Genomic DNA, 17,201 nt, shown 5'->3' with positions numbered 1-17,201 from the left:
TGAAAACGAGAGAAAGGAGAAAAAAGAAAAGGCACGGAAAATGGGCAAATATTCTTCGAGAATCCGTGTGGTGCCGATCATTTACGATTACAACCGGGAACTTTCGAGAACCCTATCCGAACAACTTCGGCTGAGTTCGGCTATCTTCGACATAGCAAGTGACATCCAAAATGTCGGCACTCACAGTTAGCGGTACACGGACCTCAGGCGCCAGTATAAGGGAACAAAATGGTAAGATTGTTGTAAATAAGCTCTATATTTAAAAATGAAATATGAACGCTGGTCTTTTAGTGTCCTCAAAAAAAGTCTTTGGTGAAATACTAGTAACATATTTTCGCAAAGTCACTAGTCGAGTCACGGCTTGAATCCAACATGGCGGCCACCATGCAGTCATGTGCGCCTAACTTCCACCCCAGAAAACTTGTATCTTTCACCTTGAAAAATAAAGTTGAATGTGTGAAATGTTTCAGTGAACCATAACTATCGCGTTATTTGGTTGGCTAGATGTTATATATGTTTTATCCATCTCATCCCACATCAGGAGGGGAGGGTAAAAATTTGATTTGATTCCCGCATGTCCACAGGCACAGGCATAGTACTTCTTCATCGTGACGTTTGACTTGATAAAATAAAATTATGCCAGGTTAATTTTTGTCACGGAGGTAGGGACGCTCTACCTCCATAGTTTTGTGCCATAAATTTGGTAAATGAGTTTTAGTAATCACTTTAAAACAAGCTTCTTGGTAGAACCACCACAGGAGAAAAGGGCGAAGAAATATTTTGAGAGGAATTAATCCAATTATTGTATTCATACAATATCAGATTTAATGTCAGTCTAATGTTATCTTGTCTACATTATTTCATTTATAGTTATGGCAGCATCTTCTATTGCCAACATTGTCAAGAGTTCCCTTGGACCGGTAGGACTTGACAAGATGCTTGTAGATGACATAGGAGTAAGTAGACTTTCTGTGATGTATTGATGTTGTAAAGCAAATTACCATTTAAACACAGGTTCTCATAACTGCAATAATCGTAGTGTTTGTTGTGATTTTGAGGGTATTTTCTTCTGTTTTTTGGCTTTTTTTCATTCTGATGCTTAACTGGAAGCAAATGCTACAATTCCTGTAATGGAAATCATCAAATAGACAGAAGCGATTCAGATCTGAATCGCAAAGTTGGGAGCCTTCAAGACCCCAAGAAATATTCAGAGGTACCCCAGTCCCATCGAAATCGGCAAAAGTAGCAGCACATTTTGAAATGGGTAGTGTGCTGACATCTCCTTCACTTTTCAGTGTGATCTCGTCTATTTGCATTAACGTTACAGGAATTGTAGTGTTTGCTTCCAGTTAAACGTGGATGGGAATGAAAAACAACAACATTAAATCACAACAAACGCTACAATTATTGCAGCTAAGTTTCTCAGTGTATAACATGTGATTGTTGATGTGTGTCTACAAACCGATTTTAGGTTTATTTCACTCTGTTTTACAAAAGTAGGGAGAATCTAGTGTACATATAGAGACTTTGGATAGATATTTCTTATTTTCACTATTTAAACATACCATCATAAAGTGTAAAATGTTAGTTTAAAATTCGTGTATATGTATATGTACATCTATTGAGAGTGAACAAATCTACACAGCATAATACCTGCAATACATACATTCTCTTAACAAATAACAAAATAATGTGTTCAAACATTCAGAAAATAGCTGACATCCTCAATGGCAAGTCTGAACAAGATCTAACAGACTTTTGTGTCTTTCAGTATGTGTTCTATAAATTTAAGTGTGACTTTTTTTTTTTTTTGAGAATACATGATTGTCCTAACAGATTTGTAATTTGTAATCTTAGGATGTCACTGTGACCAATGATGGTGCTACAATCCTCAAATTACTTGAAGTAGAGCACCCAGCTGCCAAGGTGTTGTGTGAATTGGCTGATTTACAAGACCAGGAAGTAGGAGATGGTACCACATCAGTTGTAAGTTGGAATCACAATGTCATGATACATTACAAGAACTGCTTATTATTATGAACATTCTAGAGTAATGATATATGTAAAGGTTACTTTATCACAAGCAGGAAATGTTACCTTGTCCTAATATTTCGTCAAGACTCGATTGACTTGTTTTGTTTTCGCAAAGGTGTTAATGGCGTCACATGGTCATTCTAGAATGAGTTTGTAGTAAAAGCTACCTTCAATCCAACTACAATACACCAGATAGGAGACCGTGACTCTAAATATAGACTGTATACATAGGATAATGAGTTCGAAAGGTATCACCTACTACTTCAGCTATATTCCCTAAAGAAGTCTATCTGTGTATGGCTGAAACGACTGAAATAAAGGACGTTTTTGTAATTTTACTGAAGACTAAGTCTCATTTACTTGCAATAAAACAATACTTTGTCTCAACAAAGTCTAACTCAGCATTCAGATATCCTTTGTCACACAGACAGTTACTTCAAATTGGTATTTGATCTTTGACCTTGTGATGAAAGTACTGGTAACACTTGAATAATTATGTTAAGACAGGTACATTGTATATTGAAAGCCACATAATTGCATATTTCAAGAAATATAATGATGAATGCAAAAAGTATAGGAAAATTAAGGACTTACGTCAAGCATTATAGAATATTATACTAATGTATTACCTTGAAGTTGAAGAGAACAGTGTTACAAGTCATAAGTTTGGTGCCACATTATGTGTAATTGTGTCAAAGAATAGCAAATGCATTATTTTAAATCACAATTGCAGGTAATCATGGCTGCTGAGTTTCTGAAGAATGCAGATGAATTAGTCAAACAAAAAATTCACCCTACCTCTGTCATCAGTGGATACAGGCTTGCCTGCAAGTAAGTGAATATACCAAACAGTAGTATATGATGATTTTTTAAGCACAAATATATATATTCCGTCAAGGAAACAGCAGTGGAAATTTACATAACAATGCATTCCATTGTTTTGTGAACTTTAAGATTCATTGAGTCTGATATACATAATCGCATTTGGAGAAGTAAATCAGTAGCACATGTAAAGATTAGTATAAATAATGAGATCAAGAAAAAGTTTCTTTTTTAATTGGTCAGCTCAAATTTTCCATTATCAAGAAATCACATTGTGCTAGGCGTAACCATGAGCTACTAGTGAACAAGTTTGATTATGAAAATCCCTGAACCTGGGTCTCTGTTTGTAATTGTACAAAAGGTGGTTTAATGTAATTTTAGATGTTTCCATTGGTCTTGTATTGTAAGTGTAGTTTTCGCTGGTTGTCTTTAATTCTATGTATATTTGTTTTGGGGTTCACTTTTATAGGTGTTCGTCCCCTGTGTGGACTGCATTGAGTATTGTAAGAATTAAAGAAATAAAAGTAACAGGATATGCTCATTCATGAGTACAAAGCCTGGTAAAGAACACAAATTCAGTGATGTCACATACAATTCTTTTTTGTATTGTTTACAGGGAGGCATGCAAGTACATTCAAGAGCATTTGACAATTAATGTTGAAGAACTTGGTAGAGATGCAATTGTGAGTGCAGCCAAGACATCCATGTCCTCCAAGCTGATTGGACGGTATCCTTCCAAACGTTGACGTGTGCATTTACAATGTTCATCTTCATGTATGACAATGTGTGCGTGTGCGCGCGCGCGTGCGTGTGTGTGTGTGTGTGTGTGTGTGTGTTCATTTGTACAGTGACACATGGACATGAAATGTCCTTTGATATATGTCTTTCTATGTTTGTTCATGGTCACCTACATGTCATGTGCACATGTTTGTATTGAAATACATAGATGTGTGTTAATATAACTGAGTGGGCTACCAAAGTCCATACAATCGCCAAGAGTGACCATTTGCCAGCTATGTAATTCCATGTTAGTCAAGTTTTTATACATACTGCTTTGTTATCCATATCTAAAATGCATCCATAGATGTGAAAACAGGCTGTGTTTGTTCGTGTTAATTACAGGAGGCCACTATATTGATGAGAAAAATCTTGTCGTCATCATATTTTTGTATAGTTTCACTTAACTCCACAACACAGAGATGCAGATTTCTTTGCTAACATGGTGGTTGATGCTGCCATGGCCGTCAAGGTGACAGATCCAGCTGGCAAAAGTCGTTATCCAATCAAAGCCATCAATGTACTCAAAGCTCATGGACGTAGTGCACAGGAAACTGTACTAGTACAAGGGTATGCTTTGAACTGTACTGTGGCATCACAAGGTGAGATACTAACTAGATTTTTAAAAAATCTATTTTGAATGTAAAGTATATACATATACTAAATATGTGTACATCCATAGCAGGTATACGTAGAAGTAATGGAGATATGTGAGGATCTCTTGAGCTCCCAAATGCATTGGTTTTCATGTGACCTCAGGCTCCCCAAGTGACATCATTGGCATACACCCACCCAAGGCTTCTGGAGGAAGATGAAAAGCTCGACAGGTGTCATCATTGAGTTTACTAATATCTTCACAAGCATGAAGAGATGTATCCAGAACATCAAGATAACATATTTCATTTATTTGTTTTTTATTTTCCCAACAGCTATGAATAAGCGCATTCCTAATGCTAAAATAGCTTGTTTAGATTTCAATTTGATGAAAGCAAAGATGCATCTTGGTGTACACGTCATTGTAGATGATCCTGACAAATTAGACGCTATCAGACAGAGGTAAGTGGGACTGAATTTGTCAAGCAGATCTCTAGATAGATACATATACAGACATGAAAAAGAGAGACAAAACTACAACCAATTTCGGAGTTTTCTAGAGATGTCTGTGATCAGAATGGAGTTTTATCAGTGATGGACATTTAAAACTGGCTTAAATTCTCTAACACTAATACTTCCACATAGTGGACAGTTTGATGCAATCCATAGCAAAGTATAAACTACGTCAAGCCATCTGTTTAACGACACACATGTGAGTATCATGTATTCAGTGTGAGTGCTGTATTTGTGTACATGTATGTTGAACTTGTAGCCTGCTGTGTGCTGTTGTCATGTACATGTACAAAATGTATGTCTCTTAGCAAATTTATGATAGTGTGATAAGGAGAGACTACTTTTCGGCACCTTCAAAGCCAGTTCTAAATGTCCACCACTGATAACTTGACGTTATGATCATAGGCATCTCCGGAAAACTGTTAAATCAGTTGTAACGCGAGTTACCAGAGTGATGTATTGCAGAGTTAGCAACATCAACAAGTCCATAATTGTCATATTATGATTACTTACTTTGCAGCAATATTTGAAAGAAGGTTTACAAAAGGGCACCTCATCTCAAGAGTCAGGAAATGAGAGATATTTGATCATCATGTAAGCCAGACACATTAACAGTAGAAGAACCGACCAATAAATTGTATATCAGATAATCATGCGGTTATCTAAAAATGACATCATCATAGAAGCAGAACTATTCAGACTAGCTGAGAATCAATTTAGTTTAGCCTTGCAATAGTGGGAGGAGTGTTTTACAAAATGAGCCCTGTTACATGTACATGTATTGTTGCCCTCACTGTCATGTTTCTGAATAGCACTCCCAGTGTCCAGTCTATGTAATCTTTTGTCTTTTACATAACCAGAATATGGCATATCAATAACAGTAAATTAAAGTTTTGATATTATTTTCATCACTAGAAATTTCTGTTGGTTCCTGAAGTCAAAATCAGCTATTTTGAGTCTGATGCATAGTATTTCATGTACAGTCTGTTTACCAAAGACCTACCAATGGCTATGTACGTTAGAGTTTTCCTTTCATACATGAAATAAACGAAAACTTGTCCTTGACAAAAAAGTTTCAGGTGTGCGGTTAAGGCTGTTTATGTTGTCACACAGGGTGTCTGGCATTACCCAAGAAAATTGATATCATAAAAAATTGAAATCACAAATTTATCTAATGGCAAGCGTTCTCCTCCAACAGGGAATCTGATATCACCAAGGAACGTATTCAAAAGATTCTGACTGCAGGAGCCAATGTTGTACTAACCACAGGAGGTATTGATGACCTGTGTCTCAAGTACTTTGTAGAAGCAGGAGCTCTAGCTGTCAGAAGATGTAAGAAACAAGACTTGAAGAGAATTGCTAAAGCTTCAGGAGGTAGGGCTGGTTTTGTCGTTATTTGAAAAGCTATGCAGTTTGGTTAATGTGTCATTAGTAAGTGATTTTGCTATTGATTTTGCTATAAGTTGATAAACCAGGTAATGTCACAGAAACAGGATATTTGGTAGTAAAAACAGAATTAGCCTTCTTTATGCTTTGAGAGTCTTGGCTGGCCAAAATTGTAGGGATTTTAAATCAAATATGTGATACCACTCAAAAAAAAAAAAGCTTCATTTTTGTCTCACAAATACATGTTATTATCACTTTGTAATGAGTTATATGTTGCAAAATGTTGATTGGGTATAGCAACTATTTTTAGATGCCACCACCCAAAACAATCATGCTGTGTTCATTCATATCACATAGTATCAGATACATAGATACCCACTTCATTTTAGTTGTGATTTTGCATGTGTACTGTTCCTTTAACGTATTGTGTGTATTTGCATTGTGAATTCCAGCTACATTCCTATCAACACTAGCCAATCTAGAGGGCGAAGAGAGTTTTGAGGCTTCCATGTTGGGTCAGGCTGAAGAAGTTATCCAAGAAAGGATATGTGATGATGAACTTTTACTTATAAAGGGGTATGTATAACAAATCTACTACGTACCTCTGGTGGGGACTTTGTCAAGTTGGCACATGCACCCAGAAAGGAAAAGTTTCAGTTCAGGGGAGGATATTTTATGCTTTTCAATTTTCATGTTATCCTTCTATGGCCACATTTGTTCTCAAACATGACATAGTTTAAAAGGTTAGTGCACTTAGATGTTCCTGATGTACTTTGAATCATTGGTGAAAGGGCCATGTGCTGATCAGCTGATATCCACATATACAACCAGTAAAGAAACACTGGTGCATTTGCTTGCTTATGGTATGCAGAAATGAGACAAGTTTCATGCAAAGACACGCAATGTTATTCGTGTCAGTAACCTATCAAAGCATAAACACCACATGGGCCAGTACCTTAGAACACTACAATATTTGTAATGATTGAGTCCAACTGTTACTGTTGCTTTCCATAGCTAGAAACAAACTGATAGAAGTGTCATATATGAACCTACAACCGAGGCATTCATTGCTGTTTTTGTATCAAGTTTTATTTTTGGTTTTACCGAATCTAGTGTTTTTTCGCTAGTTGCATTATCAACATTTTTTGCACTATTGTATTAAAATTCTTGATCATTTCATTTTTTCCAGGCCCAAAGTCCGTAGTGCTGCGTCTATCATTCTGCGTGGAGCCAATGATTTCATGTGTGATGAAATGGAGAGATCCATGCATGATTCTCTGTGTGTAGTGAAACGTGTCCTAGAAAGCAAATCTGTGGTCCCTGGTGGTGGCTGTGTGGAGGCAGCGTTGTCTATCTATCTTGAAAACTTTGCCACTTCACTTGTAAGTCAATATATCTGTGTATCTCTCTATTTAGTCACCTTAGCTAGTTGCAGAATTTTCAAGATTTTTATTTTGAACTTCTGAATGCAACATCTTACTATTAGTTACAGACAAGTATTTTTATGAAGTAAAGTGGTATTTTGTAAGTGATTTGAAAGTGACAAGACACTATGTTTTATTATTTATGATCAAATTTATATGTGAATGTATATTTCTATGAATATGTTTTATATGTGAAAGGTTTATATGTTGTCTCCAGGGAAACGTCCAAAACCAATAGTCATGTGTGTTATCTTCTGGGAAATGAAATCCCATTGGTAAACATGAAATTGAATCAACTATTGTTATAAACAACCGCTCTTATAAAAAGTTATATTCTTTGTAGCCACTAATAATGTAGTCTGTGTTACCCAGAACCTCGTCAACAATACTCTCAAACACCCCTGATTACTAAATACCATAGCTACAAATAAACTCGCTCTTTTCAATGTGTTATAGAGAGTAGTTGAATTTATTCATTATGTGCTATTTCTGAACACAAATGATTTACTTTTTTCCCCAGAGTTCTAGAGAACAGTTAGCCATTGCAGAGTTTGCTAACTCTCTGCTAATAATACCCAAGATCCTAGCTGTCAATGCAGCACAGGACTCGACAGAGCTAGTAGCCAAACTGAGGGCATACCATAATACTTCCCAGATCAATGCTGATCGTAAACACCTCAAGTGGTAAGTACAAATCATAGTAGTCAGTGAACACCTGTTGAATACACATTACACATAGACGTCAATTATAATATATGGTAATGTATAACTTAGTTGAGTGTTGTGTCGTCCTGAATAACAGTATTGCTAGTTCTGCTGCATTCTCCACTCTGCCTGACTGATTGTTACAGTCAACAGTATCCACTAAGCCAATAGGGAACTTGCAAACCTGCCATGTTGAATGTTGCATCATGGGAAATGTGATAATATATACTAATCAATTAGTATTGTAAACAATGTTGATACATTGTTTGTAACCAGTAATAATCAATTCATATTTACCCCGACCATTGTGGGAGGTTAATTTTATCGGTATCTCCAGATTAGGTATTACGATAACCACAGATATCCCATAGTCGTTTGCGACTGAGCATACTCAGTCTGGATTGCAAGTACCCTATTGAACATACCACTGCACTAAAATTTCTTGCGACGCACCAAAATTCAGTGTGCCTCTGTGCTGCTATGTAAGAAAATGCAGCATCTATCATTTTGTTCTACAGCAGAAAGGGTTGTTTTTTCATGAGAGAACACATTGTTGGTCATTATTAATACACACATTCTCTTCCGTTTGAGATTTTGAAACATCTGTTTTGAACAAATCACTTGTACATCTCCAGAGTCTAAACTAGAGCTGACAGAATGATTGAAATGTAGGTATTTAATAACTGGAGATGTTGAACAAACGTTAGCTTGAATGCTTAATATATATTCAGGTGTGAAAATACTTGTCAGTTAGTTACCGGTATGTACATGTTAGCTGTCCACCTTCTGTGATGATGACACTGTAGATTGGTAGAATGTCATGTTTTCCAACTTTGACAGATTTCTGACATTTATGTACATGGCTTCTAAGTTCTAATACTAATAGTCTTCTTTTATCCAGGTGCTGGTCCACATTAAATGATCTTGAAAGTGGTTGTTGCTCAGTTTAGCTGAGAGTTTTCGATGTTTGTCTTTTTACATTACTTTGAAATAAAAATTTACTTCCAAACTAGATTTGATTTGTGTTCATAAAATTGTAGAAACCCTGTCCTATATAATAGCTGTGGATAGAACTTAGAAAATTAAAATCGCAGTATAGCTTACGCCTTCTATGTATTCTTTGCCACAGGGTTGGACTTGACCTGCGTGAGGGCATTGTCCGAGACAACAAGGCGGCAGGCGTACTTGAACCGGCAATCTGTAAAATCAAAAGTCTGAAGTTTGCCACAGAAGCCGCCATTACTATTCTTCGGATTGATGACATGATTAAATTAACACCAGAAAGTAAGCAAGGTAAATCCTATCAAGACGCTGTGGCTGCTGGTGAGCTCGATGGATAATTTCACCCTCCTCAGGAGAAGACTTGCAGTCCCTATGGTTAAATGGTTTGGCCCGGTTTCATATTATTATAATGCTTATACCATTCATCCAGAGGGATGGCAACTAACTTAAACCCTTTCCTTAAATATTGAGATGTAGAATTATCTTCTCAACTGTCATAGAACGTAATCATACTCTTTGTCAAAATTTGTTGTCTTCGACGTCGCTGTCAAAGAAGGTGCAGCAAGACCATCAGAAGAAACCAACCTCCCAGCAGGACAGTGCTGGCAGAGCAGGGTCTTCTGTGATTGGTTCACACTTCAATTCAGATTTGAATATTTGCACAATTTAAATTTGTCTTCTACCAATCAGCTTACCTGTTAGGCAGTTAGGTAGATAGTTTCATGTACACTTGGTGTGAACATGTTGAAAACTGGTAAACATGTCCTGTGCTGTTTTTTACTTGAAATGCGTTATACTTTATTTCAGTCCAGTGCAAAGAGGAATTTACAACTATGGTCTTGTCACTTTTTTGGTAATTTGTGATGTCTTTTTTTTTTATTTTCGTGTGTAATAAATTTTCTTTTGCAGTAACAATGACTCATTGTGGTTAATATCAAGTGCTGGTGGTTTGGGAGGATGGTGCAAGACTGGGTGAAGGTGTTTTGTGTGTGTGTGTATGTGCTGGTATGGGAATGAGTAAGTGGGTGAAATAAAAGTTGTCAGTTTGGCTATGTGTAAACACTTATAACCTGTGTCAGCTGTAACTAAATTTGATAAAAGATAATTGATGGATGAAAAACTGACTCTTCAAGATGGTGATGTGTATTACCTTCCAGACTCACCAATATCAGTTGATCCACTTAGTCAGTGAAACACTTGGTATGGGTAAAGTCTGGTATATGACAACAAGTTATTACTTGTAAAGATCAAAATAAATGTATTTAACGAAAAACTCACAAGGGGTGATTATTACCACAGTTAAAATGAGAGTAAGGAAAAAATGAAGGATGACAAATTATGATATGTAGTTACATGTATGTAAGAATTGATGCTAAATATCATAAGAATTCCATCACTGGTCAGCAAATCTTTCAGAAATTTTGTATTTTACATATAAATGAGATAGACTCGGTCACTGCGCATGAAATGTAGAATGGTATGGTTTATCCTGTTGAATGATTTCTGGTATGTACTTTACAGTGACCTTTGACACTTTAAAAGTTCAGAGGTCATTCTGGTATTAAACATTCAGATACATCATTGTTTAAGCAACACTTGATGACATACAACATAGCAGGTCTCAAAGACATTATCAAGTCAAAGCACATTTCTGCTGATACTCTGGCAAAGCAAGATTTGGACGGTACCATAAAATGGACTGCTTTATGACCATGGTATCAAGATTATGATTTGACATATTTAAAATTATACCGTGCACAAGCCAAGTTGAACAAAAAATATGGAATATATACTCTAGTCGTTCTACATCACAACAACATGCATCTATGTCACAACATGTGTGTCTACGTCACTGGTGTTCAAAAATAGAGTCAAAATGTAAACGTTCTATATTGCCATTACTTTCCCAGATTTTTCTTTGATATTACTGGTGATGGTATGTTATTCTCCAATATTTTTCTACATTCAGCCAGAAAATACACATGATCTAAGGCTTGTCACTACTTGTGGTGACAAAGGCCCCTTAGGTCACTCATTAAATACTATTTTCCTTGGCTGAAGGAAGAAAAATATTGGGGAATAACATCTAAGTATCAGATGTCAGACCCTCGAGTACAGTCCCTCAAGATAGTAGGACTTGCTGTGCTCTGTGAAAGCCATTGGTGATAGTCTACAGTACTTGTTTATACACAAGATATACATATAACTCGTGCAAATTTTCTAAAACAAGAATCAAGGTTTTGCTGTCAGCTTTCTTCAAGTCTGTCTTGAATAGTTAGTAAATTATCACAAGATGTCCATGTACTCTTCCAACTTTTCATTTCGAGAAAAAAAAGTGTAAATCAAGAGACAAAAATAAGGTTATTGCAGTCAGCTTTCTTGAATCAGAAACTGTACATGAATTGTCTACAACACTTTCCCAAATACAAGAATATACATTACACACACACACAACTTTCAACCAGAAAAAAAAAAACCAAGAGATTTACAGTCTGCTTTCCTGAAAAAGAAATCATTATTTTCATAAGCTTACCCTGCACTGTGATTACATCTGTGAGTAGCCAATACTGTCTTTTTGGTACAACATACCGTAATCCTATAATTGTTTTATGCAAATAGCTAATCCTGGTCTGTCCCAGACAGGGAGATGTAAAGGTCATAAGGTCAACTACTGAATTAAAGATTATGCAAGATAACTTCAGTATTTATCCTCTGTGAATAGAAACTTGTGGTAGTATGATGGCTGTGATTGGTTAGTTTCCAGGGTTTCTGGTTTATAAGCAAATCTCTGTACAGTTGACATGTGTTGATGTACTCTATGGTTATGGAGCCATCAATGTAAGATCATATGTTTAAAGCACTATAAAATTCTCTTTTCAGGTGATATACCAAACAACTCTCTTCATGTATCAAATTTGACCAAAATCAAATACAGATATATCTTATAAGTGTGTTTGGTTTTTGTAAACACTTTTCACAGGCGAAACACTTTTGGTACATCATATGTACTTACCTTCTCATTAGGTGCAATTATTGTAGCTATCTTTTTTATTTCTAAACTTTTTCTCTTTCGGAGGATTGCACTATTGAGTGCAATTCCCACAGTAACAAAAAAAGTTCAGAAACGAAAATAACCCCTCACATGTATGCACAATGTTTGGAACATATTCCCCTCATATGTATGTGCCTAGACTGAAAGATCCAGGCATTGCTTCCGCTTATATAATGTGCTCACTACTGGGGTAGCGAGTAGTTACATAAGTGGACCAATGGCTGGACCTTTCAGACTAGTATGTGCCAAGGTTACAACTTTACCATTCTCGTCAGAGAATTCTCTGATTCTCATATAGTTTTAGAACTTTACCCCCCACCCCACTCGGTTTTCTGAATATTCATCCCAGGGCTTATTTTCTCAGAAAAATTACATTTGTACCAAGTTTTACAACATACCCCTCATACATTGGCCACTTCAGACAAGGTAACTCTTTATCAGAAACACCACCCTACTGTGAGTGTACTTACAGCAACATCCGTTGCTAACCTATATCAACATGTTGCAACAAGTTATAGTTGCTATTGATGACTTCCCAATAACTGACTTGCCATCGCCGTATGACTGTACGCTCTCAGCTTCATCGATATCATGTATGGTGTATACACAACTGACAAGGTAAGCCTTATTTTCCATATTATTGATATACTTGCAATTTTTCTATATTTGAGAAAACATAGTTCAAAGTGTTTTTTCAGAAATATGCATGATTAATTAAAGCAAGGTTGATGTTGGAAAAAATACTGAAATAGCAACAACATTTACTGACAAGATATACAGGTACTCTATTGTTAGAATTTTACCATCAGTATACTGGTATATCAGATGGACAGCTAAAGCAATGAATAACTATATATGTTATGTTTCTTAGTTTAAAGATATGTACAAACCACTTGAATATTCCACTAAAATCTAATCCAGAGTTGTAAACCCCTGTGTTTGAATCCCAGGCTTGGACTCTTTGTATTATATTAGTGGACCATAGGGATTAGGTGAGTTATTCATTTATTCAGAGCCAACCATAGCATAGCATAGCTAGACAAACTGTTTATCGCACCCAAATTTTAATCACCCTCCAACTGTATTTTATTCTCAAAAAAAAAATTGCCTAGCAAACATTTTCTAGGTTGATAAAGTGGCCATATGGATCAGGATATGGAACAATGTTATGGCTTCCTACTTGAACAATCAATGTGAAATATAGACCAAGTCTGTGTTTGTAACTCAATACATTGAAAAAAAGCTAAAATATGTGTAAAATGTTTGTTATTATACATAAAATAACAAACATTTTACACATTTATTAATCTTTTGCAATTTATTAACTTACAAACATAGACTTGGTCTATGCTGTTTCATGTTGATTTTTCCAGTAGGAAGCCATAACATTGTTCTATAAATTAAAAATCCAAAATAAATTCCAAATCCTCCTCCATATATGGCCACTTTAAGAAGTATAACGTCGAGAGTAAGTCATTATATTTGTATGACAAAACTTATATTTTTTTTGTGTCCAGAATAATTTTTCTCTCTTTGAGTCGGAGATATTTTCATTCTCACTGCAAGGACACCTTATTTTGCTACGACTTAAATTTTATCAGTATTTCACAAGCAGACATGTAAATCATTATTTAGTTATAATTACTTTTAATTATTACATTTAATTAACAACCTTTTAAGAATTCACAATTTACTGTTGCTGCTGATCGAATTTAAAAGAAATGAAATCTGGTTGGTTGTTATTCAAATAACAGTAGAAATCTGGAAAAATTAGGGCAATACTATTTTTTAGTAGGGGAGTGCCTTCAAAAAATAGGGTGAATATTTTGAAGGATTTTGTCAAACAATATAATGGGCTTTGTTTACATTTTTCATCAGTAAATCAGTTGCCAATAGTGTTACAAATAAATATCGCACAGTGTATATTTGAATTAAAAAATCATGTAAACACAAAAACTTGATAATCACAAAATACTGTCCCTCTGCAACAATGCTGCTTTCAGTTATGTCTTCATGAATATTTCATTCCAGACCTCGTCATACATGTACGTGAATTAAACAGCCCACAGCACGACTCTAGTTGCATATTTATGAAGTGAGAGGCACACGTGAAAGCCAATACCCTGCCACACAGACAGACATCAAGCTGGCGTGAGCTTTATCAGACGGTATATAACACCTGACTAGTAGGCAGCTGTCGAAATGGATTTATCAATTTGAAATCAGTGTTTTACTGCTGCCAGGTAAGGTCTTCACATGTGGATGAAATAATATCGGGTGTTGGTTATACACAGGAAATGTACATCATCTTTTCAATGTCAATTTCAGGTATAGATGGCATGAATTATTCTGCTTCAATAAGATACACCCACGTTTTTTTTTCTCATTTCATTATAGCTTTACATACAGGATATAATGTCTCCAGGAAGTGTGCAATTTGCAGACATGGAGATTCATGTTAATTTTTTCAGGATTATTTTTTTTTCTTGATGTAAATTTCGTCATGAATTGCTTGTTTAAATTCATAATTCCTCTAAGCATGCTAAGTGTAAGCTACAGATGAAAGGTATTATGTCACCAGTCTTTTTATCCAGCACAATGGGATTTCTTTAGAAATGGAGGGTGATTTGATGGCATTTACAGACCTCGTCCTACGTATAATTACAATTCTTTATCACATCTAAGCTTCACAGCATTTGTGCTGGTGAAATGTGTGGTATTCCTCTAAGTGTCAATTTCATCTACAGAGTAATATTATAAACGATTGATTTGCCTCACTGTAAGAAGAGACTTCAAATATCCCACATGCACTAATTTTGTCAGATAGTCTTACAAAACACTGCAATATAGAGACCTCCAGAATGTTTCTATAAAATTGTTCTTCAAAGCAATGTTTTGATTATAATATTTGGAGAAAAAAACCTTACTTTTTTCATGTTTGTCCCCACATTACCTAATTCTCAATTCATATTTCATTCTGATTTGATATTCATTCTAAATTGTGCCAGGCGTTACCATCTCAATTCTCGGTACCTGAAATAGAATATAAATTGTTACTGCCTATATCATAAAAATAATGAATATTTGATTTCTTGGCCGAAACTATAAATTCTGTTCTACGCGCTTCACATGCATTACTTTTACAGTGTAGGTGTGCATAAGAATAAGTCAACCTTCTTGTTCAATTTTGACCCTCTAACATGAGGTAAAATACTATTACAGATACTGAGAATAAGTCAACCTTTTTCTATTTTGACCCTCAAGCATGATGTAAAATGCTGTCACAGGTACCAAGAATTGAATTCATGATTTATTATGATAATTCTATAGATATGAATCTGACTTATATCATATCGATGACCTAGCAGTAGTAGCTGCCAAAACATACATTTGTAATAATTTTCAATTTGTATTAATTTTCAATTTGAACTTTAAAGTGGCCAAACAGATGAAGATTGGGTATTTATTTGGGATTTTTAATTCATATAGCAATTAAATTTTATCATGGCTTCCTATTTGAAAAATCAATGTGAAACAACATATACTAAGTCTGTTTATAGCTCAATACATTGCAAAAAGCTAAAAAAAAAAAAATGTGTAAAATGTTTATTATTGTACGTACAATAACATACAGTTTACATATTTATTAATCTTCTGCAATTTATTGAGTTACAAACACAGACTTGGTTTATGTTGTTTCACTCTCATTTTTCAAGTAGGAAGCCATGATAAAATTTAATTTGGAATAAATACCGAATCCACATCCATATGGCTACTCTAAAGAGAAATGTCAGAACAACAAAAATAATCCAGAACACACACACATATATATGTATTCATAAAATGTATCTTTTATTTATGATAACAATGATATTTACAACTCAAAAGCAAGGTGTTCTCAGTATAAATTTCAAATAATTTCCATACATGCAACTCTTGCGGACACCTGTTTCTAATGATTCAGTATTTCCACATTGAAAAATATTCGTTTTCATTTTCTAAAATTCTGATTGTTCATAAAAATGCAAAAAAAAAAATAAAAATAATTTTAATGGCAAAGCTTTCTGCCTGAGAATATGGTAAACTTAATTAGATATTGTAGTGGGTACTAAAGGTTGACAAAGGTAACCTAGAAAGGAATTGCAATTAATTCTTGAATGACATTATGCTAATTAGTGCATAATTTGAGTTAGTTTAATAGTACGGCATTTTACACAGGGAGGACAAAACAACCAAAATTTCAATTTAACTTAAACCTAAAAATTTATAAAAATTGTGTTTTTTCCAATCAGTGTTTTATTTAAGGGCGGTAAGTAGGTAAAATCTACCGGGGTTCCTACATCATTTTACCGGGGTTCCCCACCTAAACTATGATACATTGCATGGGAAGCACTACCAGTTTTACCTCTTTCCCCCTTTCTGTTACCGGGGTTCCCAAACCTTAGCAAAAACACTGCCAATTATGCTCAATTTTAGAATTTTAGGTAGATTTTTTGATTTTGTTGATTTGTTCATGTGTGAGTATCTAGTTCAGGTCGTTATATTTTCCATTGTTTTCTATATGGTCTCTGTGTTATTGTTTTCTTCTCATCAGATGTACAGCCATTACAGATTGAAAGAACAGTTTTATATTGTCTTTTTAAGTTTAATTAATTTAAAAGCCATCAATAAATGGCAATCAAACATGTTTATTATGTACACTAAACCAGCAACTGTTGTGTTTTAGTCTCAAAAATAGCACACACAAAAAATAACAGTAGTACGATTGAACGAGCTTGTAATCAGAAAATATTGCTCTCATGATTTGCAAGTACTATGATCACATATTAGGTATATCGAGTGACAACCAACTATATATTCACTGAAAATTGTTAAAATACCAATAATTAGAC

At 35.0% G+C, this 17,201-nt stretch overlaps 1 protein-coding gene across 1 annotated transcript; it reads left to right on the top strand.

Moving 5' to 3' along the window:
* Positions 1 to 124: 124 nt before the first annotated feature.
* Positions 125 to 10,172, top strand: LOC144444173 (T-complex protein 1 subunit alpha-like). The gene is made up of 12 exons (XM_078133582.1): positions 125 to 231; positions 871 to 956; positions 1,858 to 1,986; positions 2,768 to 2,865; positions 3,473 to 3,583; positions 4,054 to 4,235; positions 4,563 to 4,689; positions 5,939 to 6,114; positions 6,579 to 6,702; positions 7,316 to 7,508; positions 8,071 to 8,234; positions 9,385 to 10,172. Exons 1-12 carry the CDS (start codon positions 171 to 173, stop codon positions 9,593 to 9,595), a joined length of 1,662 nt encoding a protein of 553 aa, XP_077989708.1. The 5' UTR covers positions 125 to 170; the 3' UTR covers positions 9,596 to 10,172.
* The last annotated feature ends 7,029 nt before the right edge of the window (positions 10,173 to 17,201 follow it).

Source organism: Glandiceps talaboti, chromosome 13, assembly GCF_964340395.1.
Source record: "Glandiceps talaboti chromosome 13, keGlaTala1.1, whole genome shotgun sequence".
Lineage (NCBI taxonomy): Eukaryota > Metazoa > Hemichordata > Enteropneusta > Spengelidae > Glandiceps > Glandiceps talaboti.
Note: the sequence above shows the minus strand (reverse complement) of the source record. Positions and strands in the feature narration are given on the sequence as shown.